Raw genomic sequence first — 22,015 nt, forward strand, 5'->3', positions numbered from 1 at the left:
AGCACCGAGTCAGAGAAAGGGACTGCAGGCCAACTTCACAGCTCATGGGAAACCATTCATTGGGCCCACAACATGGGTAGTGAGCAACAGTTTGACTCTTTAAAGTGCCCAGAGCAGGACTTCAGGTGTGTGTGTGTGTGTGTGTGTGTGTGTGTGTACACACGCACGTATGCGTAAAGAGTGCAGCTATGCCTATATGGGTTATGGGTTATAACTTGGGGTCTGTTTTCATCTCATCAAGGCTGTTTAAGTTTTAAACTGGTGGCCTGATCTGGCCACCATGATTCGTTTGGCCACTGTGATATTTAAAGAACACATGTTTTCAAGGTGGACGCCTCCAGGCACTCTCCAGTTTGCCGCAGACTCCCCTGGTCCCTATTATTCACACCTGACCTTGTACACATTCTCGCGTGGATGCGTAACTGATGCCCGAGCCCAAGAACCGAGAACTCTGTGCAAGGGAGGGCACCGGGACCCTTGCTGGAGCAGGATGGGGACCCAAACGCCAATGGTCTCAGGAGTCCCGGCGCCTCTGAAGGGGGCGGTTCATGGCTTGCTCACGAACTTCCCATTCTGTAGACCCTCTAAGGCAGTTTCTTAATCCTTGGTCAGCTCGCCCTCCCACCTGGGCTCTTCCTTTGCCCAGAGAAGGGGGGTGGCTAAGTTTAATTGCAAAGCTAGACCTAAAGTGTCAGGGCACAGTAGACCCCGTGGCAGAGTGGACTCCAAAGCCAAAAAGAACGTGGCTCCGCTCTCTGAAATTTGGGATCTCTTCTGCCTCCCAACCCCACCAGTGCAACCAGAGGTGCTTCAAAATCATCCTCCCCTTTCCTTTATTTTAGGCTAAAGCATTTTTATCTGACTGGCACTCCTCCGCGCTGTGAGGCTAAGACTGCCCCTGCTCTCCCCTCCCCACCCCCAGGCTGGGCTTCCAGGGGAGCCTACCCTCCAAAGCTAGGGTTTGCTATCCCCGGCTGCTCACTTTGGCTTCCCTGTATGTCCCCCTTACTTGGTCGGGCCTTGGCGCTGGCCTGGGCTTGGCCTCTCCCCTCCCGTCTCCGCTGAGGGTCCAGGATGCTGCCCTGTGCAGGAGCTGAGGAGGGGGCTCAGGCGTGCTCAGCCCCCTGCACCCCATCCCCCTGAGCTGGGAGAGCTCTGGGAGCTGAGAAGGGTCTTGAACTCTGCTGACACTGGAGCCTCTAACCTCTGGGGAGTGGACTTCCCATTTGCAGGCTGTGGTCTGTGTGTGTTAGGCCAGAAGGTGCTGACCAGGGGAAACTGCTCCCCTATCTAGCCTGGCTTCCTCCTTTTACAGCTTCCCCCACCCTGCTCCATGCAGAGCCCCAGAAGAGGGTAACTGGCTCTGGTCTGGGGCCTCCAGCAGTTGTCTGGGCTCTACCTCCAATTCGCCTCCCAAATCTACCCTTCGGATGCAGGCCATCTTGTGGCAGACCCTTGACTTCCGGTTGGGTCTCTTGTCTCTGCTGTCGCTGTCAACAAGAAGCACAGCTGTGCCCTTCTGCTCCATCCCGGCGCTGCCCAGGGCCTCAGCTCAGAACGCCCACCCCCAACCGACTCAGTCATAGAGAGAGAAAGAGAGACTGAATGTAAGCTCCCCAGCCTGTCGGCCTTGTAAGCTTTTAGCTGTGGAGGGGAGGGGACAGGGTTATGGGAATGGGGTTTGGGTCAGGAGAAAGAAGCAGAATCAGGTGGCGGGGAAGTGGAGTGGGGCAAAGGGACATAGACGACAAGCCCTGGAGGAGAGCCAAATGAGGTTTTGGAGGAAGGAGCCAGGACTGGGGTTTGTGGGGAGATATAATCACAAGGCTTGAGCTCAGCTCACTGAAAGGCCAGCACCTTGTCTCAAAATACCCAGGGGCACAGAAGGAGCTCCCTGGATTAAACTTTCAGTCCACCTCCTACCTCCTTCTCCACTAGGGACCCTGGTAGCCAGCATCCAAGATGGCCCTCAGTGATCCCCCGTCCTGGCACCCACGCCCTTGGTCCACAGTGTGTGTGATGGAAGGGCGGCAAGTGACTTCTTCTGCCTTGACCTCGTGGCTCATGCCCTCTGGGGGAAGCCGGTCGCCATGCCATGTGGATCTTCAACCACCCAAGAGAGAGGCCCGAGTGGATGGAACCAAGGCCTCCAGCCAAGGGCCATCGCTGACATGTCAGCACGTGAATGAGCCACCATGGAAATGGATCCTTCGGATGACGGCAGGCCTGGCTGACACTGACTGTAACCTCACAAGGGGCCCTGAGCCAGGAGGGTCCGGCCGGGTGCGCCCTGAATTTGGAGTAGTTTGTCACTCAGCAGCAGGTTACCAACATGGGCCCGTGGCTTCCCCGCATACCAGAATCCCCCTCTTTGAGGGTCAGGTGTGGCCTCTCATCAGAGGAGGCCTCGCTGGGATCCTCCTGTCTGGGCCCTTTGCCTTTCTCCCTCATCCTCACGACCTCTGGCCCTCCAAAGTCCTCCCCGGACCCTGGGCCTTGCCCTCCTGTCCCGGCTCTGTGGCAGGTGAGGCCTGCCTGCCACCTGGCCCTCACGTGTCCACTCCCCGATGGCCCCGTGTGCGTGGCTTCCCTGCGGGTTAAGCTGCTCAGGAAAGGGACACGGGCTGATCAGATCTGACAGGGAGGAAAAGCTTGTTAGCCACCCAGCGGTACAGAGAGGCCAGGAGGACAGCAGAGGGCTGCTGAGGGCCAGGCCCGGAGGTCACTTGGGGCTGAGGTGGGTTGGGGCTCTGGGCGCTGGCGTCCTGCATTCCAGCACTCGCCGTTTCCAGTGCGACCCCCAGCCTGGGCGGGTTGCTTGCTCGTGTGGTTGGAGGAGGCGAGCGCGGGTGATGCCGCAGTCAGGGAGGAGAGCTCGCTCTCTGCCGAGGCCAAGACTGAGCCCCTCACGGCCTGGTTGCTCTGCAGGGTGAACGCCCGACCCCACTGATGGAACAAGAATCCAGCCCAAACTCCTGATGTGATCCCGTTCTGAGGCTCTCTGTCCACACCGCCTCACCGACCTGCTGAGGGCAACTACAGTGGAGGCGAAGGGCCTGGTCCTGAGGCCAGGACTCCCACGGTCCACAGCAGTGGTGCAGTTAGGGACAGTGGCAAGAACCCCCCTTCCCCCCCCCCCCCCAGCAAGACTCAGTGCCCTCATCCCCACTCCCAGCCCACCGGAGTATGTGAGGTAGCCTGCATGCGCCCAGCCCGTCCTCAGCAAGCGCAGTTGGAATGGGCTCTGGTGATGAAAGGACAGTCCCCATGAGACAGGCTGTAAGGCTATGACTGTTCATCTGTCCCAAGGTTGCTGTTCTTCAAAAATCTAGACCTTTGACTTGGTGGTAGGACCTTTGTTTTCTGTAAGGGTGAATGAAGCATGACTTTTTGTGCAAGTTAGATTGCTCGATTATTTCTTTGGAGCGAGAGGGTCTACCTTTCTCTCCACGATGGACAATTGTATAGTCCTTTACAGTTTTAGTAAATAAACAAAAAAGGAGAAGATGTTGAGTTCTAGCGATTGATTTTCCTGCATTGATAGAAAAGATCATATCGTTTTTCTCCTTTAATCTGTAATGTGGTGAATTATATTAATGGACTTTTTCCTAATTTTTAACCGTCTTTACTTCCTGGGACCCATCGAACTTGGTGGCGGTTTATCATACTTTCGTTATTCGCCACCAGACTCAGTGCGTTAATATTTCGCTCGGAATTGTTATATTCATGCTCAGGAGCAAGAGTGGCCCCTGGTTTCCCCTTCTTATATTGCCTTGTCGAGTTTAGTTTTATTTTTAAGATGACTCTAGCCTCGTGAAAAGCAGTTTGGGAATTTTTTTTCCTTTTCCCCTCTCTGAAGGAGATTGGGGCTATCTGTTCCTTCAATGTATGGTAGGATGGTGTAGAATCATTTGGCCTGGTTTTGTGTAGTCGTTTTCGTGGAGGGAGGCGGCAGAGAGATGCTTAACCATGTTCGAATTTCTTTAATGACCATTCATCTCAAATGTCCTGTTTGTACTCGCGTGAGTTGGGTAAGGTGTTTCTCTAAGATGGCGGTCATCCTGTGACTTTCCAAACGTGGCGCTGTAAGGCGTGTAGTTTATTTACAGTGGATTTGTAGTATTCTCTCTGGATAAAAACATTCCTGCAGCACTGCTGGCTCTGTGCCCCTTGTTGCCTCAACTTACTCATGCACACCGAATCTCGGTTTCGCGATCCGTCTAATTGAAGCTTTGTCAGTTTGATTCATCACTTCTGAGAACTAACTTCCGGTTCTGTTCATCCTTTCTGTTGTGTATGTCTTCTTTTCTATTTCACTGTTGCTGCTCTTGTCTTTATTATTTCCTTTCTCCTACTGCCTGTAGGATTATTCTGTTGTTCTTCTTGAGGCTTTAATTTAACTTCTTGAAGGAAACAGTCCCCTCACCTGTAAGAGGAAGTGGTTGGACTGACTAAGGTGTCTGCTTCCAGGCTGACATGTGGGGACCCCGTGCCTCCCTGTGATGGTGGACAAGGCTCCCTCAAGCCTTGGGGATTGCGGGGGAGGCCACTTCCAAGCCCGGATGTCTTAGAAGGAGAAAGGATTGGGGGCTCTGGGGGGAGGGAAGTTGGGAATGTGGGAATAGGAGCCAGCTCCCCTGGTGGCTTCCTGCCTCCCCGCAGCTAGTTCCCACAACTTTTCCACAGCCTGCTTTGAGGTTCTTTAGGGTCATGGAAGCAGGAAACACAGAGGTGCTCAGGGCTAGCAAGTGGGGCTAGGGCGCCTGGTTCTCTAGGGAAAGGAGCCACCCAGACCTGCAGGAGGGATGGGGGCACAGGGTGAGGAAAGAGTTTCCATCCGTCCTCCTCATCTCCTGAGCCGAGTTCCCTCATCCTCCAGCCTCTTCCAGAATGGAATTTTCCCAGTAGGACCAGTTCTGACTCCAGGCTGGGACAACATAGGGCCTCTCCCTGGACGTGGCTCCTTCCTGGGAAGGGGAGAGGAGCAGATAAGAGTTCAGCCTGCATTCCAGGCCATGGGGCTCTGGCGGAGCCCCATGTTCTGGAGGGAACACGTCCCCCACCCTGTGAAGTGTCTCTCAGGCCAGACACGCCCAGTGGTGGCCTCTGCGGGCCATGCTTTGCCCTGGGACGGAGAGCTCTCCTGAGGTCCCTCTCCCCGGGCACTCCCCATCTGTGGCCCTGGCTGCTCTCTTGTACCTCAGGGGCTCACTCCATGGGTCGGAGGAGAGAGGGAGCCAATGGCAGGTGACGAGAGCAGGTGAGGGGGCCTCCTGGGCCGGCTGTCGGCAAGGTGCCGGAGCAGCGTGGAGCCCTAAGAGAAAGCATCCCTGAGCTTCGGACTGGCAGAGCATTGGGGAGCTACGGAACAGTGAGGCGTCCTCCCGAGCCGGTTTCCACAAGCCATCTGACAATAGTGGCCACAAGTGTCTGCCGCCAGGCTTCCTCCCTGGGCCGGGTCCCTCAGCCCACAGGGTCTGTGGCCTCCATCCCACATGGCTTCCTTCAGCATGGCTCAGTAAGACACCCGGGTGGGTAGCAGCTTGTTTTCATCCTGGGGCCAACGTTCGTTGACTGATGGTGACTCCCGGAAAGCAGTGGTCAATTAGCCACATCCGTCAAGGCTGGGGGAAAGAAGGCAGGCGTGCCAAGGCCCGCGGCAGCCTTCTGCCAGCCCCATGGGATGAGAGAGCGACCCTACCATGGTTTTGTGTAATTCGCGCTGAGGTCAGAAAAGTTGCCAACCCCAGGGTCTTGCGGCTAATAGGCCATGGAATCCATCCCATTATTATTTTAAATGGCAAATCTGAGTTTCCTTGGTGTGGTGTGACAGGGAGGCCATGGACAGAGGGCTCCCTTCAGGCCCACTTGGGCCCCGGGGTGGGCTTCTCTGCACCAGGAGTCAGAGCCATACAAGAGCCCTTGCTCAGGACCGTAGCCGCCAGCGCCCCCCCCCCCCGGCCGGCCCCCAGAACTGCCGAAGGCCTGCGTTCAAGCCACCTCCTTTCCCACTGAGGATGATGCCCATCGTCCGCAGTTTTCCAGAAGAAGCCTAATTTTACTACTTCCTCGGTCAGGGTGGTTCTTTAAATGCGTTTCAGTAAGATACAGTCAGACTTGTCACGTAAGGACGTTCACAGACGAGGGAACAGTCCTGTGGCAGAGTGTCTCGGTTTCTGCCTCCAAATGCCATGGTCGTTCCACTGTGAGGACGTGGTCTCTGAGCTGCTCCCCTGCCCTCGGACGTGACCTTGACCTTGTTGCAGTTGCCACCGGGCAGAGGTCTTCCTTGACTGTTGACCCCCTCCCCATCATGTCACCATTTGCTCTGTGAAAACAGCTGGTCCATGTGTGTGTTTGGGACGGCACCACTCAGTGCGAGCTCCGGGACGGCAGAAGCCTTGTCCCATTCACTGGGTGCCCCCCCGCACCCACCCCAGTGCCGGGGGCTTCATAACCTTGCTGACTGCTCCCTGAATTCTCACACCGGTGTCCTGTTCTGGCCCATTGCTCTCAGGTCCCCCTTATTGGAAACGTTCTAAATCAATGGCTGGGGAGTTTCCCCTGCTAAAGGGTCACCACCAGGGAGAGGCGCTGGCCGACGGACTCAGGGGGCTTCTGTTAGAGCACCATGGGCTCCCTCTCTCACTGGAGAAAGGGCCGTTCCTTCCAGACGACCTCAGGGGCCAGAAGGCTTGGAGGATGGCGGCGGCGCCCTGCGTTCCCACACAGCAGCAGCCCTTTTGGCCTTCGGCTCTCTCCCAGGCTTGGGCTGAGCTGGGTCCCCTCAGGGGTGCTCTCCAGGGGCCCGTCCTCAGATTCCTGGGTCAGAGAGTTCCCAGGATGGGACAGGTCATAGCTGGCCCCAGACTTCTCCTGGAATTTCCCGTTTCCTGGAAGGAGGGTGAGGTCACGTTCCTTTTCCCTTCAACTGGGGATAAAGGGCCCCAGCCTGGGGAGCTGTCTGGATTTCTGGGTGTTCAGAGTTCTGGTCACCAGGAGAGTGGGTCATCCTCTTTGCAGGTGTCCCCAAACTGGCTGCCACTTTTCTCCCACGGTGCAGTGTCTCTGAGGCCTCGGCTTTGCTAGAAGGTTCTGTCCTCTCCCCCCGCAAGCTTGTCTGTGAAGCCCCTGTCCATAGCAGTCCATGCTCGCCCAAGCCCCTTGTCTCTCTCCCCAGCCCTGATGTTATTGTTCTCTCCTGCTGCATCTGGGCACCCCTCTGCCACCCACAGAAGTCTGCCCCACCGCACCAGGTGGTTCCATGCACCTTCCTTGATGATGTTCCTTGCACTTGGGCCTGTTGCCCCTCCTCCTCAGGAAGGGGCCCCCCCCCAGGCTTGTCAATCCAGACCCATGCTTAGAAGGTCAGGCTTTGGGAGCTGATGATCAAATGTGGTCAGTGGGACCCTGGGCCCCCAACTGGCCCCAGCTCTCCATGGCAGGAGGCCAAGCAGGGCAGATGGAGTCCTGACCCCTCATCTCCCCTTTCGCCGGGATGCACACTGGCAGTCATGGGGGCTTCTTCCCTCTAACGTGGCCCCAGGCTCCACGGTTAGCGGTTCTCTTACCTGGCTAAAAGGTGCGCGCGTGTGCATGTGGTGGGGGGGGTTAGCTCCCTGGCCCTGCGCCCCCAGCTCTGAGCCATCCGGTGACCCCCCCACACCCAAGTCTCCTTTATTTCAGAGGGGGCTTCTTCACCATGTCCCGTGGTGGCACGGGGGCACCTCATCCAGGGGTGACACCACTGCGGTCAGAGGAGAGCGGCCTGGCAGTCCCGCTGCCCCTCAAAGCCCTCAGGGCTGAGGGCCGCCCAACATCCTCTGGCTTCGGACTCGGGCCGAGCAGACGCTCGGATTCAAGGTAGGACCTCCCTCTGAGACAACGAAAGAAACAGAACAGACGCAGTTTGCTCAAGTGACATATTTCAATATAATCTCTAAAACTCTATGAATTGAACAGATAAAATACCTCTGGGCTATTTTGTTACAAAATATTTGCCATTTGGATTTGTCGCTGGGTGCAGCCACCCTGCCTTTCCCTAGAGAGGCTTCTCTCCAACGGGATGAAGGGGCAGATGCGGGGGGCAGGGGGTGCAGCAAGAAGGTCTGTACAGCAGGACACAGGGACAGATGGACAGATGGCTACCAGGGAAGCCTATTGGACACAAAGAGACATTCTGGCAGGCTGTGGGGGCACAGGTGCGGTGCGGGTCAGGGGCCCAGGGCTGATCAACAGGCATGCCTTCAGAGGCAGGCAGGCTTCCAGCACGCTCCGTGGGCGGGGGCTTGCTCCAGCTCTCGCGGGGGACTTGGCCAAAGCCGTGTGGGAAAGCTAGTTATCGTTCCCACTCCCGGTTCTGAGTAGGGGCCAGATGGAGACCATTGAGAAGAGGGCCCACGTCCCCTAAAGTAAGGCCTATGAAGCTGATCCAGTGGGCCCACCCTGCAGTCACGGGGCGTGTACCCAGGATGCTGTGTCTGGGGGCCCAGTCAGCATTCCACCACCCCCACTGCCTTGGGGAGCAGGGAGCCAAGGGCACCTCCAGCTGGGCCCTCTGGGAGGGCTGGGCCCTGACGCAGCAGCCGCCACTGGGAGGAGGATGAGGCTTGTCCCAGGTCACTGGGGATGAGGCTCTGGGGACAGGGACAGAGGTGGGTCCCAACCTTAGCCTGTTGGCTGATCAGAGGACAGCAGTTAGAGACAGTGGGAACTCTGGCTTTCCCGACAGTGAGGGGGGCCATCAGGGATTAAAAACCCCTCATAGCTCAGGCTTGGCTCCATGTGCTGCCGAGCCCAGGCTGGTGTTCCTCCTAGGCCAGGCCTCCCCATGCTGCCAGTGGGGCCCAGGGAAGCCATCCCAGTGACAGGGGGGGTAAGCCCCTACCTGGGGAAGGGACCCTGAAACGTCTGAGCGTCTGGGTCCTCAGAGAGAGGCTCCAGGCAGTGCGGGCCCTAAGACCGCTGCTGGGCCATACCTGGAAAGTCAGGGCTGCGGCGGGGCGGGGGGGGGGGGGCAGGCTGGCGTGCCCATCAACAGGGAGGAGGGCACTTTCCAACCAGATGCACTGCATGAGCAGGTGACAGGGGCCCGGCGGTTGGGACTGTGAGCCTTCTCAGTGGCCCCTGGCACTCACAGTCCCCACCCGGTGAACACACGTCACCATCTCAGAGCTCCTGTTCCTTAGCCTCCCTGTCGCCCAGGGTAACTACCGCTCTCTTCCGGGGTGGCGGAAGAGACCCTCATTCGAGGGTCATCCAGTCCCCTCTGAGCACCCCCCACACCTGCTGTCTAGGCCTACACTTTTTAAGGATGATCCCTGCCTTGGCCAAGGGCATCAGAGGTGACCGAGTCCGCGTGCTCCATCTGTCAGCCACTCTGCTCCTAACGGCTGTGACCGAAGCCACCTGTTACAGGGAAGGCACAGGGGAGGGGCCAGGGCAACAAGGACAGGAGATCAGCTGGGCAGCCACCATGGGAGAAGGCGGCAAATTGGCCACACGTTATGGAAACCGGGCTGACAAAGACAGAGCCAGAAATAGACTCACTGGGTGACATCATATGACGTCTGGGTGACTGCACACACACATTCGAAACTAGGTCATCTGGAACCTCTGAGAGTGGGGGAGGACTCCGCGCCTCTGAGCCAGCTCCGGGCACTCCCTCTGGGGCACGGGGTAGACGTCGGGGAGAAGCAGATTCACTTTAGACCTGGCCACTATTCACTTGCATCTCTTGGCAGCCTTTGATAATGGGCTCCAAGTGGGAGGGGACCCTAACAAAGGACAGCAATGAACTCTTGGCACAGGACCGGAGCGTCTGGCCTGTTTGGGACAGACACTTCCGAAAGGCCTGGGATGGGGGCAGGCCGCGGTAGTGCCCGAGGACTTGGAGGCCGGGCTGCCTGTGCTCCGTGGGGCCTCACAAAAGTGGACGCTCTGTTTCTGGTGGGCCCTGGGGAGATCAGTGAGCCCTGCTTGGCACTCCTGTGCAACTGTGAGGGTGTAGGGGCTCTTTCAGCCATGCCTACTGGAGGCAGGTCTGGCACCTTCCTGGAGGAGGCGTGGGGAGGGGGACTTAAAGGCTGACGGGCTAGTTGGGGAAGGCAGAAGGGATGCCAGTGCCTTTGGAGCACCTGCTTTTCTCACCTGCTTCTGTCTCCAAACCTCTCATGGAGGCCACGGAAGTCATTCAAGAGGGAGCCCTGACTTGGGTCCGAACCCTACCTCTGCTGGCTGTATCCGTTCCTGGGCAGACCCCCGCCGCTTCTCCCTGGGTCTGCTTCCACGTGGGCAGAACGCGGTTTGTATGTGTGTGCTGAAGTCTACATCCCGTGCACCTCGCATTGGCTGGGGAATATCTGGGGCTAGAGAACTAAGAAACTCTTTTAAAAGGTGCATTTTGTGGATATATGACCTCACGATTCCATAGCTCTGCTGACTTGATCTTGAGAGAGCTGGGAGTGGTCCCCCCTTCCCTCTTAACTTTCTCAGAACTTTCCTGAAGTCTGAGAACCCTGCACAGGCAGGGCACAGGTCCTGAGAAAGCAGGAGAAGGCCCTGGGAGGAGGGGGAGGATGTGGCCAGGACAGCCAACTTCCCTGGGGGTGGAGGACCAGCCTCCTGAGGCGGCTGGGCTCGGGGGCTGCAGCCGAGAAAGCCTCCCACCCATCGCGCTCCCTACGCAGCCTGAGGTCTGGGGCCTGACAGACTCAGGGCCAGGAAGCTGGTTAGGCCCTCAGCTCCTGCTTTCTTCAATCCGTGGTCCTAGTGGCCAGAGTGGTAGCAGGAGGAAGAGGAGGCCTGCACGTGCCTTGCCGTGTCGGGCCCCAGGAGAGTGAGGTGCTATGTCCAGATTTGGGGCAGGGGTGCTCAGCGGCCTAAGGGAAGCATGATGGGGCGGGGCAAACCCAGGTGCCCGGGATTGAGATGCTCTTTCCAAAACGATGGTGATCAGTGACCAGCAGTGCCTCGTGCCAGGGCATGGGGAGCAGCGAGCGAGGGGGCGGTTGGGGTTGCTGGGTGCAGCTGCTCCACCCCCCCCCCAGCCAGCCCTCCTGGGACAGCAGCGGCGGGGGGGGGGGGGGCGGGGAACAGAGTCTACACCAGGCTCCTGGAGGGGAGAGCAGCAGGGGTGAGGGGTGGGGACAGAGTCTACACCAGACTCCTGGAGCCACTGGAGTAGCGGCGCCGGTGCAGCAGGGAACCGGGTGGGCAGTACTGGTGGGGGTGGTTGTAGGGGGGTGGGGGCGGGGGCAACGGAGGCTGGTGGATGACCTTGACTGGGGAGCCTGGGCCACCCAGGGGTGTGGAGCCACAGGAGTCGGAGGAGGACGAGGCATAGCAGGAGAGGGCCTGGCTCAGCAGGGGCTCCATGCGGGCCAGGCAGGGCTTGTCCAGGACAATGACCTTGACAATCTGCTGGCACTGCACCAGGGTCCCAGGGGGTGTGGGTGGCAGCGGCGGCAGCAGCGGTGGGGGCTGCTCCCTCAAGGGGCTAGGCTGCGGGTCTGGCGGTGGCGCCGGCGCTCGCCTCTCGGCCCCCAGCCCGGGGTTGTGCTGAGACGTTTGAAGCCTGTTGTGAATTGACACCTAGTTTAGAAACAGCCAGAGAAGCATGAAATGTTACAAGACTAATTCCCAGCTGCTAGGACTGGCTACCCTGAGCCTCCCTTCCCAGCCCTTTCTCATCTCCTGTGCCCCTCGGCTGCTCCCTGCCCTCACCTTGAGCCGCTGGCCACCTCCCCACGCGCCTGGAGGAACCCTGGCTGCCGAACAGAAGTGCTGCCCTGGATGTGGCCAGGGGAGCCTTGGCTCTCAGGCCTGGCTCCTCACCTGAGAGATGGACACCTGCATCAGTGGTCCCTAGAGCTCTGCAGGGCTCTGCAGTCACATCTCACGGGGAAACCTCTCTCCACTTCCCTCTCCACTAACCTCTGAGCTTAGAAAACAGGGTAATGGTCTTCGCCCTCTCCCTGCCTTCCAGGGCTGTGGTGAGGACAAAGGGAGACCGGACACAGGGACAGTCAATCATCTTTGAGCCTCTTAAGCCCCCTCCTCCCTTTGTTAAAGGAGAAGCTTCACCGGCTCTGTCGGGTCACAAAGGCGGCCAAACCCAGAATGCCAGGGACCCCTGAAGGGACAATCTGGACCTACCCTGTCCTCCTAGATTTCCCCAAGGCTAAAACCATGAATCTGAAAGCAGCCCAGACAGCCAGGGCCAGAGCTCAGTCCCCAGCTGCCTTTCTGGGCCAGCCTGTGTCCTGGTTAAATTTGTCCCACTGTAGGAGGGGTACCCAGAAAGGACTCTAATCTTTATGCCCTCCCTCAACCCATGGAGGTCACTGTGAACCAGGCCGGCCTCCTCTTGCTAGCAGGGGGAGGTTGAGGAAATGGGAGGAAGGGAGCTAGAGCCTTTTGGGCGGTGGGGGAGGGGGGTCAGTTCCTCACCCTCTAGCCCCCCAGGCTGCACGTATGACATGCCACAATCCCCTTCTAACACCTGGCCCTCTGTGGTGACTGAGACCTTTCGCTCTGAGGATGCATGCTACTGTCCTTGGATACCACCACCCAGGACCGGCTGCTCAGAGCACAGAGGGGGACATGGAGGCTGCTGGGGAGGGGTCTCGATTGCCAGGCTGAGACCAAGATGCCCAGCTGAAAACTATCTTGGAGCCCTACACTAGGGGACCCTAACCCTATTCATTGGCAGAAGGTGGGACCCCCCCTTCTGGGCCTGTGCACTCCCCATGGGCTGCTTCCCTCTCCACAGTCCCCCAAGCCCCGGCTCTGTCTGCCCTTCAGGGTCCACAAACCCTATGTGCTCAGCACATCGAAGGCTTTCCTCTTCGCTCTCAACCTCCAGCCTTGGCAGCATTTTCTAGGCTGAGATCCACCGCCCGCCCCAAGCAAATGAAGGAGCTCCCAAGTCCCTCAGTGCCCTGCCAAGACACAGGGCAGGCAGAGGGCATAGCTGGGGCCCACCTTCCTCTTGGGGAGCCCTCTGTGGTCCCCACTCTGGCAGAAGACCTCTGCCCCCCACTGCTGCAGGGAACTGGCTCCTTTGCCCAGTTATTCCCCAGGAGAAAAGTGGCCTAGACAGTGGGGACAGGCCTTCTATGCTCCTGCTCCCCCAGATTTTATAACTAACATCTAGCTGCCTTGGTCCAGACCCACTGAATTTCCTTTTCCTCCTGCCCACCTGCACCCCTCCCCCACGCAGCCCACAGCTCTTGGCTCATCTTCACCTCTTCATCACCTCTTGCCTTCTGATCCCCCCTCCACTGTCTGCACTTCCCCCCTCTCCACCCCAGCCTGGATCCCTTGACTTAATGGTCAGTAAGTGAGAAGCAGGAAGTGACAGCAAAACATTCATTCTGACCCCCTTCTTACCTCCCTGCTAATGAAAGAACGGAGAGAGGGAGAGAAGGGGGGAAGAGAGAGAGAGAGAGAGAGAGAGAGGATGGCTCATGAGTAGCAGGTCAGAACAGCTCAGAGAAGATGGAGAAGCACCGGCCAGAGGGGCTTGGCCAGGCAGTGACAGAGACAGGGCAGAGGACGAGAGAGCTTGGGGTCCAGCTGAGACGCTGGGGGCAGCGAGGCTGCTCTCTGTGCAGGGGAGCAGAGGCTGGCAGGGCCCCGGGGCTAGCTGGGGGTGGCAGCCTTGCAGATAGCCACATGGCCCTCTGGCAGCATGGGAGGGGAGAACGGGCCAAAGACGGCTTGTGCTCGCCAGGTAGGCCGGGCTAAGGCAGAGCTGGGAGAACACACCGGAGGGCTGGGGGCTTTGTGTGTTTATCTGCAAGGCTAGAGGATGGGCAGCCGCAGGAAGATGGGGGGAAGAGGGGCAGGGGATGGAATACCCACCCTGGGGGCTTGTCAGCTGCTGGGGCGGGAAGCTCCTCCGTGTAAAGGTGCCTCCTCCAGACACAGGTGTGTGGGGGGTGGGGGCCAAGGGCAAAGAGGGGAGAAACTGGGCTCCCCTGGGGTATCCTGGTGGGCAGGCGCCTCCCTCCCTCTAAGTGGGGGCTCCTCCAGCTTGAGGGGAGCTGGGAAAGGAGGTGTCTATGTGAGAAGCTAGTCGTCCCTGGAGGCCTGCCAGAGGAGCGAGGGGGGTTCACTGGCATGGGAGGGGAGCAGTGGGGGAGGATTGGGGCCCAGTGAAGCTTATAGGGGCCACTGAATGCCCTTCCCCCAGGTGACATTTGGGGGCTTGGCAAGGACTAACTGCAGTAGCGACCTCCCCAGCCTCTCCCTATGTGGCTTGAGGGGGGCATCCCCCTCCCCCATGGACAGTCTTCAGTTATGTCTGCTCTCCTCCCAGGGAAAACCCGACGGTGACCCAACCCTGCTCTGCCTCACTGGCTCCCGCGCACAACCCTCCACCGTGGCCAGCTTTCCGAACAGACCAGCTGGTCCAGGGAGGAGCTCTCGCCTCTCAGCTGCCCCTGTCTCAGTTCTCTAACTGCCCCAAGAGGCAGTTGGGAGGGCAGGCTTTGTGCCTGAAGCAGTCCCTGGGGCTGGATTTGAGGGGGGAGTCTCTGGAGGGGTCCAGACTCCTGTGGAGGACAGACGCACCAGGGAGAAGGGGATGGCAGCTTCCCTGATAGAGCGTGTGTTGGGGGACCAGTGAGCAGTCTGCTGGGGAAGTGGGCGGGGGGCTACGGGCGGAGTCGCTATGGAGATCGTCATGGGCATCATCTGCAGGTGTCAGTCTGGGAGCTCGGCCTCGGAGGGCACACGGCTGGGGAATGGGCAGAAAGTGCTGTGGCTTAATTAGGCGCTGGAACAGTGGCGTTACCCATGCTAGCAGTAACTTTTAATTGTATCTCTTGAAATTGGTAAAATGGTGAGTCGGGCTGGGGAGGCATTGATTAATACCTGAGAAGAGAAACAACAGAGACAGTGAGAAGAAGGACAAGCAGGGGCTCGGAATCACTCACCTGGGCAACCAGGCCTCCACTTACCTCCACCGTGCTCTCCACTGGCTTCTCCCCGAGCGCGGCTTCCCTTTTGGCTTTGAATGCAAAGAGCACAGGGCTCACTCTCTACCCGGCCAAATACAAATCCCTGACTCTCCCAAACACCGCCCCCCTGCTTTGCCCCCCGATACCAAGCATCCTTGCAGTTAGCTGGTGTGGATGGAAGACTGGGTGCCATGCCACTCCTGACTGAGACGCAGCCCCCAGGGAGGTGGACCAGAAGGCGGAGCCCAGTTCTGCCCCTTGGTCGCTGTGTGACCTTGGGCATGCAGACTAGAAGATCTCTGAGGGTTTTTAAGTGAGCATTACTGAGTCTCGTTTACCCACAAAGTCACCCTCATAGGGACAGTGAAAGTTGGCTTTGAGGTGCCCTTGGTTCTTGGGTCTCAGAAACACAAGGATCCTCTGCTGTTAACCTGTCCCTTTCAGCCACAGGCCCCTTGAGGGAGGGGCCGTGTTCCTTGTGTGCTCCTATCCCTGCCACTTAGCTCAGCGGTGGGCAGTCAATGAGCGGAGGCCCGTACAGCACTCACCACAGGGCCTGACATGGGAAGCGTGGCTGATGCCAGCTGGGAGATCGCTATGGGGCATTCTGACTGGCTCCGCACAGCACCAGGGACCCCGCCGACCTCCAGGGACGGTGTGGTGGCTTTCTCGGGCTCGGTCACTCCAGGCTGCCACCCCCACCCTCAGCAGGCCTCCCAGAGGCCCTCTGCTGGAGCCCCTCTGACTGGTCACACACTGTGGGCACCTGTGTGCGTGTGTGTGTGTGTGTGCGTGTGTGCATGTGCGGGCGTGTGTGCACGTGTGTGCACTCACATGTGCACAGGTTCCCTCGCTGTGCTCATCACTCTGCTTTCTGCAGCACAAGAGGGAGCTATGCCATTGCTTGGGACCAGGGAGAACCCCACCGGGGAGGTGACTCATGGACCAGGCCCTGGAGACACGCATTCTGGCTTGACCAGGGGCTACAGCTTCCAAAAAAGGCAGGCAGGGCTGCAGAGTGGGGTGGGATGTCAACTAATTAATCACAGCTGAGGTTTGGCTCCGGAGTTTACACAGCTGTGCAAACAAGCAGCGACCCGTGTACCATGACCTTACAGAAATGAAGGGGCCAACTGAAAAATCAGGCAGGGTGGAGAATTATGAATGCATGATGACAGGTCAAACCCACACGCAGAAGATGATATCAGAGTGAGAACCTCCGTGCAGCTAAGGGAGCCCCAGGTCTTGCTTGGAAAAGGAATCGTGACTCCCAGCTGAGTGACTGAGTGCTGTGATGCCGTCTGTCCCTGCATCATGGTGTCATGGCTGTCACCGAGGGCTGGGGGCCAGCATGAAATCCACCAGAGTGTCTCGGCTCAAGCAGCTGCCTTGCTGGAACCCTGGTCTTCTAGTGCTTAGCAGGGGGCACACAGCAGGGACTCGATAAGTGTTTGTTAAATGTAAGAATAAATGGCTGAATTAATCAGTGAACTGCTCTGGGTGGTTTACTGGGAGTCTGTTGGGATGGGAGTTAATTCTCATGCCATCTCTCTCTCTCTGATTTTTATTTGGAACTGTAGGATGGGAGTGGACGGGACTCTTCCCATGCTCCCTGGGGGCGGTGGGTGGGGGTGGGGGTGGTAAGGTGAGGGCCAAGAGGTAGAAAATAGGAAGATGTCAGTGGGAGAAAGGAAGCAGGTCTGGAGAACATGGCTAAAGGTGATACAAAAATCTGAAGTTGACTTGCTTCGTCTGGAGTGAATAAGTCAATTTGAAGAAACCATTTGGGAAAGTGGGTTTGAAGGTTTATCTGGATTTTGGGGTGGGCTGACTCTGGCCTGGAGCACCTGTGACTCATTAGGGAAAGGAACTGACTGGCAGATCAAGATTTCCAGACCCCTCTGGCCACCCTCCTTACCGGGCTCCCATCCGTAGGCAGCAGTTTTTCTCATGCTGTTTCTCTTTGCTATACCTCTCACCCCTGAGTGAACCCCAGCAGTCCCCGGGGAGCCTGGGTGTGGGGTGAGTGGGTGGGAGGCTCCCCCACTGGGACAAGGTTTGTCTGGGCTCTTGGCCTAACTCCTCCTGGGAGGACAATGACATTCCACAGGGACCCAGGGCCTTACGGCTGTGTGTAAATGGACATGTTCCTCTCTCGCCGTCCTCCTCACTCCCACTACTAAGGCCCGTGAGATTAGCCTGGAGCTCCGAGCAGAAGGAAACGACCATGGGAATGAGCACTGCCCTCACCCCAATTCCCCAGGAACCCAAGGCTGGGGGCAGAAAGTGGCCTCTGTGTGGGCCCAGGGCCATCCCAGGCCTGGGTCTGGGACTCTGGAGCAGAACCAGGGCTCACCTGTAGGCGATCCGTGCTTTGACTGCGGGTCCACCTGTGCCCCACTGGACTTGAAGGAGAGCGTCTTTGCTCCCTGCTGCTTCTCCAGCTCCCCTAGAGGGCAGAGAGGAAGCCAGCCTCAACCATGGTGAGGTGGGAGAGGAGTGAGGAGAGAGCAGGAAGGGGGGGGGGGGGCTCCCTGACACGTGCTCTAACATGTGGCCTGAGCCTGGCACCCCACTTCACGGCAAGTAAGAGACCCACTAGAACCTCAGTTTCTTCATCTGTCTGTGGGGATGCTAACAGCTGCTCCTCCAAGAAGCAGCAGAAGAGGCGAAGAAGAGGGCGGCGGAGGGCCTGTGTTTGAGTCCTGGTTCTGGGATTTCTTAGCTGTGTGGCTTTGGGCAAGTTACTTAATCTCCCCATGCCTCACCCGACGGGACAGCAGTGCTGGCTTCTAAGTGTTGTTAAGAGGATTGCACGAGGGAATGCACCAAAACCCTTCAGAACGAGGCCCAGCTCGTGGCAAGTGCTCAGTAAATACTGGCTTTTATGACAACATGGATGAATCACCTGGCACAGCGGACCTCGGTGACGGCTGGTGACAGCGGGTGACGGCCAGCGGGCCCACCTTGACCCGGGCAGGACAGAGCCCACCCAGCTGGCTTAGCCCCCCCAGGGAGGAGATTTCCCACCTGAGGATGTCGGTGCTGCCCAGCCCGCAAGGCCAGGGCATTCGTCTTGTCCTCAACCTTGATTCCTCTCACTAGACGGGAAGCCTGTTCCAGTCATGATTAAAGCACTCCTTCAGTGTCTCTTTTCCAGGAGACACAACTCAGGTTCCTTTTATTAAAACCGCTCTCCTGGGTCCCATTTTCTGTGTCTCTAGTCGTCTATAATCCAGGGACACTGGCCAGCAAACCTCCAAACCAGCACGATTTGTCCTGACTGCCTGAGTCACACCATCAGTCAGTACTTCACACGCTTCCTGAGCGGAGGGCTGTCCCTCCCTGGAGAGGGGCTGTCTTGGCTTTGGAGAAATTAGCATCGTAATTACAAGCAAGGGCTCCGAGGAACTTGGTGCAAATCCTGTTTTGTCACTGACTGTGTGAACTCGGACAACCTCCTTCAGCTGTTAGACTCACTTTCCTTATTTGTAAAATGAGGACAATCCTACCGCCTCATGGAAAGTTGTGGCAAGGATTAGATAATAGAAGAGGTCCGGCACGCAGCCTGGGGCTGGGCATGGAATAAATGGGAGCTCCGCTCTTTTCATTTCCCTTTTTCTACTTCCTTCCCTCCCTGCCTCCCTGGCCTGTGCTTCATCTTTTCTTAGCTGTTGCTTCCCCTTCTCTCCATCTGAAGAGTAAGAGCCAGATGTGAGCCTCTCCCCCTGCTCCCCTGCCCTCTGGACAGCAGGGGAGGACATTCACTCTTGACAGACTGATTCTGGCACTATCTACGCCTTTGTACTTTGGGAGGGATGGGTACGCTGCTCCCAGGCGGAAAGGGGGCCTCTTTCGGCAATGCTCGTGCCCGTTGGGGCACTGCGTCTCCCCAGCGCGGGGCAAAGCCGTCTGTAACATTCTGACAATGACAGAAGTGACCTTTCAGGGTATGTCCTTGAGAATGTTCAAGATCGGCCGCTAGGGTGGCATCTCTGAGCCTCTGGTCCCGCCACCGAGCTCAAGCATGCCAGCAGAGCGCAGCAGGGGGACTTACACCCCCTCCCCCCGAAGCCGTGACCGAACCCCACAGTCTGCTCTGGTGGGCTTCTGTTTTGACCGGATTGAGCTGTTTCCTTTCACTGTTCTAATCGGAAGCTCTTTTGTCAACGTCAGGGTAGAAAGCAGATGAACCCCAGAAGCAGATCTAAATGCAAGCAGCACGTGGCAGCTCACCCACTTCTAAGATGCATGATGTTAAATACATCCCTTAACTTCCCTGAGGCTGGTCTGTAAACTGGGGACAAGCACCACCCTGCAGGATCGCTGTGAGCGCTATAGACAAACTGCCTGGCACATAGTAGGTGCTCCAGAAACGCGGATTAAAAAGCACCACCCTGTCCTCTTGGCGCCCTGCCCCGAAAGTCCCCCGGCCTTTCCTATTGCCTAATGGGTTTATATTAATTTAGAAGCACTTTTCGACTAAGTGACGGCAGACCTGAAATCTGTTTTGCTCTTTTAGTTTCTGAATCCACTGTTCTTTAATTTCGCATGAAAGGCAATCTGAAGCCACGGGGGATGCGAAAGCAGGGAAAGCTTGCGAGTGGGCACAGCTTGGGGCCATCACTGCTCTTTTCCCCAACCACAAAGTTAACTGGCAAACCACCTGCCCCTCCAAAGAGGCCCACATCGTTTCTCAATGCCTGATTCGGAACAATGAAGAATCCAGGCATTCCTTAGAGGAACCAAAAGAGGACTCCTAGATGAAGAGTAGTCAGGAAACCGGGCTGGACTCGTCAAAAAGACCACATCATAAAAAAACAAAGTGGGGGACGATTCGAGATGAAAAGAGATGAACGAAATGAAGCAGCCAGGTGTATGGTGTGAGTCTGACGGGATCCAGGGGGAGGGGCTGAGAGGTGGGAAGAGGAGCGCTGGACGCACAGACTTGAGGTTGGCACGCCTGCTTTGGTCGGCTGGCTCAGCTGCGCTGGCCAGACACCGCGGAGTCCTCTGCTCCCAGGGGCGCAAGCGCAGCCCCACAGCCTGGCTGGGTGTGCCCACAGGTGTGCGTGCTCTTGCGCGCCGCCCCCCCCCCCCTTTAATTGCGAAGAAACTCGAACAGCAGCGGCACCCACCTGGGCCGTGATGGTGCGCCGGGGCTGGAGGAGGGCTTGGGATGGCAGGAGGGGCCTCGGCTCACTCCCCACTCACTCCAGAGTGGGGCAAGGAGTCGGACTCACGCCACAAGCAGCCCCCGTTCCCTGCTGCAGGGGAGCACCCCCTCCCCGCCCCTGCCGTGCAGCACACCGCGGCCTTACACTCTATCCGGATCTGTTCCAGCTCTGTCACCTCAGCGATGGACTCCTTCAGATCCTCCACAAACTTCTGCATCTCGTCCGAGCCCAGGGCACAGAAATGCAGCACCTGCTTCTTCTCAGAGCCCGAAAGTGGGGTCACCAGGGTGATGCCGTGAGAGTAATCTGGAAAGCAGACCCCAGGCCCCCGTGGCCGTGAGCAGCAGCCGGTGAGGCTGGAGGCAGCGCAGTGGGGAGAGTGGCCGGGGCCTTGGCGGTGCTTATCCCCTCCACCATCCCTCCAGCCTGCAACGTTCACCCAAACCGCCTTGGCCACATGTCTGGGTCCGAGGGAGACTTACACTCATTCTCAAAGAGATGGAACTGCATGCCCAGCAGGCCCACCGACTTGCAGAAGGTGTATGTGGAGGAGCTCTTCTTCTTCGGGCAAAGTTTCAGAATCTGTTCAAGAGAGGGAGAGGGACACGCACTGATGGTGCACACGTGTGTGCGTGCACTAGGATGCATGAACACGCAGGGACACTGGGGAACACACAAGTACATACAAAGAAACGTGAGCACACTTGCACAGTTGTATACTTAGGATACATTCACACACATATACACGTTTATATGTACACACACATACACACATTGATATATGTGTCTGCACCCATATGCACACATGTATACACATGCATACAAATACATACTATATCAAAATATGGGGTTTTTTTAACTACATAAAACACCTCTGTGGCTATTCCCACCGCAATTAGAAGAAGCCAGTCCACACTTCCTGCCTCTCCCCATCTGGTCCATGCCTCACTCTGGCTTTATGCCTGAGCCCTGCTGTCCTCCTTTCTGTGGCCTGAATAGGACGAGCTCAGTCCCCCTGCAGGACCTTTGCACATGCTATCCCCCCGTCCACAACCCTCCCTGCAGCTTTTTGCATGGCTGGGATATTCTCATTACTTAGATCTCAACTCAGATGCTGCCTCCTTAGAGATCCCCTCCCTGAGCAGCCCAAGTAAAAAACAGAAACAAACCAAACCAAATCCTCCCCCATCCCAGCCCCTCCCAATCCTGACACTCACTTTCAGGCCACCTTCTTCCCAATTTGATAGTATCTTGTTTATTTGTTTTCTTAATTATTTTCTATCTGCCTCCCCAACTAAAATGGAAACTTAGCCAGGTGCTCAATACACAAATGCACCTTTTCCTAGCTGGGCCCTGGGGGCCCTGGAGGCCCTGGGGGCACTGGAGTGGGGGAGGGGGAGCAAGAGAGAGAGAGAGAGAGAGAGTGCCCTGCCCTCAGGGTACTTAACACTGCTCCAGAGGAAACCCCTCAGGGGTATAAACCAATGCCACAAAGCATAATAAGCAGAGAAAAACCAATGTGAAGGAAGAGGTGAATAAGGTAATTCTAGACCCTGGTGAGTGTTTTGAAGAAAATGAAATAGGGTAAAGAAGAGAAGGTGACTGGGCAGGCTACTTTCCGAGGTGCACAGGGAGGGCCTCTGGGAGGAGGTGATGTTTGAACTGAGACCTGGATAAAGAGAGGGAGGTGGCCGGGCAAAGTCTGGGGGAGCAGCAAGAACAAAGGTCTGAGATGGAAGGAGCCTGGACCGTGGGAGGCAGCCTGTGGGGTCAGGGTGCCCTCGCAGCCAAGCAGAGGAGCGGAGGTCAGGGATCCAGGAGGCCCCGGGTCGGCGAGTGTGGACTTCCTTTGCCTGTCATGGGAAGCGTGGC

The 22,015-nt window shown here is 57.6% G+C and overlaps 1 protein-coding gene across 2 annotated transcripts in view; it reads right to left on the reverse strand.

Moving 5' to 3' along the window:
• Window positions 1–11,099: 11,099 nt before the first annotated feature.
• The window catches only part of IQSEC3 (IQ motif and Sec7 domain ArfGEF 3), a 101,633-nt gene continuing 90,717 nt past the window's right edge, over window positions 11,100–22,015 (reverse strand). For both annotated transcript variants that reach the window (XM_087855537.1, XM_087855535.1), the window contains 5 exons: window positions 20,626–20,725; window positions 20,288–20,449; window positions 17,323–17,415; window positions 14,967–15,016; window positions 11,100–11,592 (listed from right to left, as the gene is read on the reverse strand). In XM_087855537.1, the coding sequence (XP_087711663.1) occupies window positions 11,155–11,592; window positions 14,967–15,016; window positions 17,323–17,415; window positions 20,288–20,449; window positions 20,626–20,725 (843 nt within the window). In that variant the 3' untranslated portion in view covers window positions 11,100–11,154. The remainder of the gene's footprint in view (window positions 11,593–14,966; window positions 15,017–17,322; window positions 17,416–20,287; window positions 20,450–20,625; window positions 20,726–22,015) is intronic.

The sequence above is a fragment of the Ursus americanus genome, chromosome 25 (assembly GCF_024610735.1).
Source record: "Ursus americanus isolate L20-20 chromosome 25, mUrsAme1.1.p, whole genome shotgun sequence".
In the NCBI taxonomy this organism is placed as follows: domain Eukaryota; kingdom Metazoa; phylum Chordata; class Mammalia; order Carnivora; family Ursidae; genus Ursus; species Ursus americanus.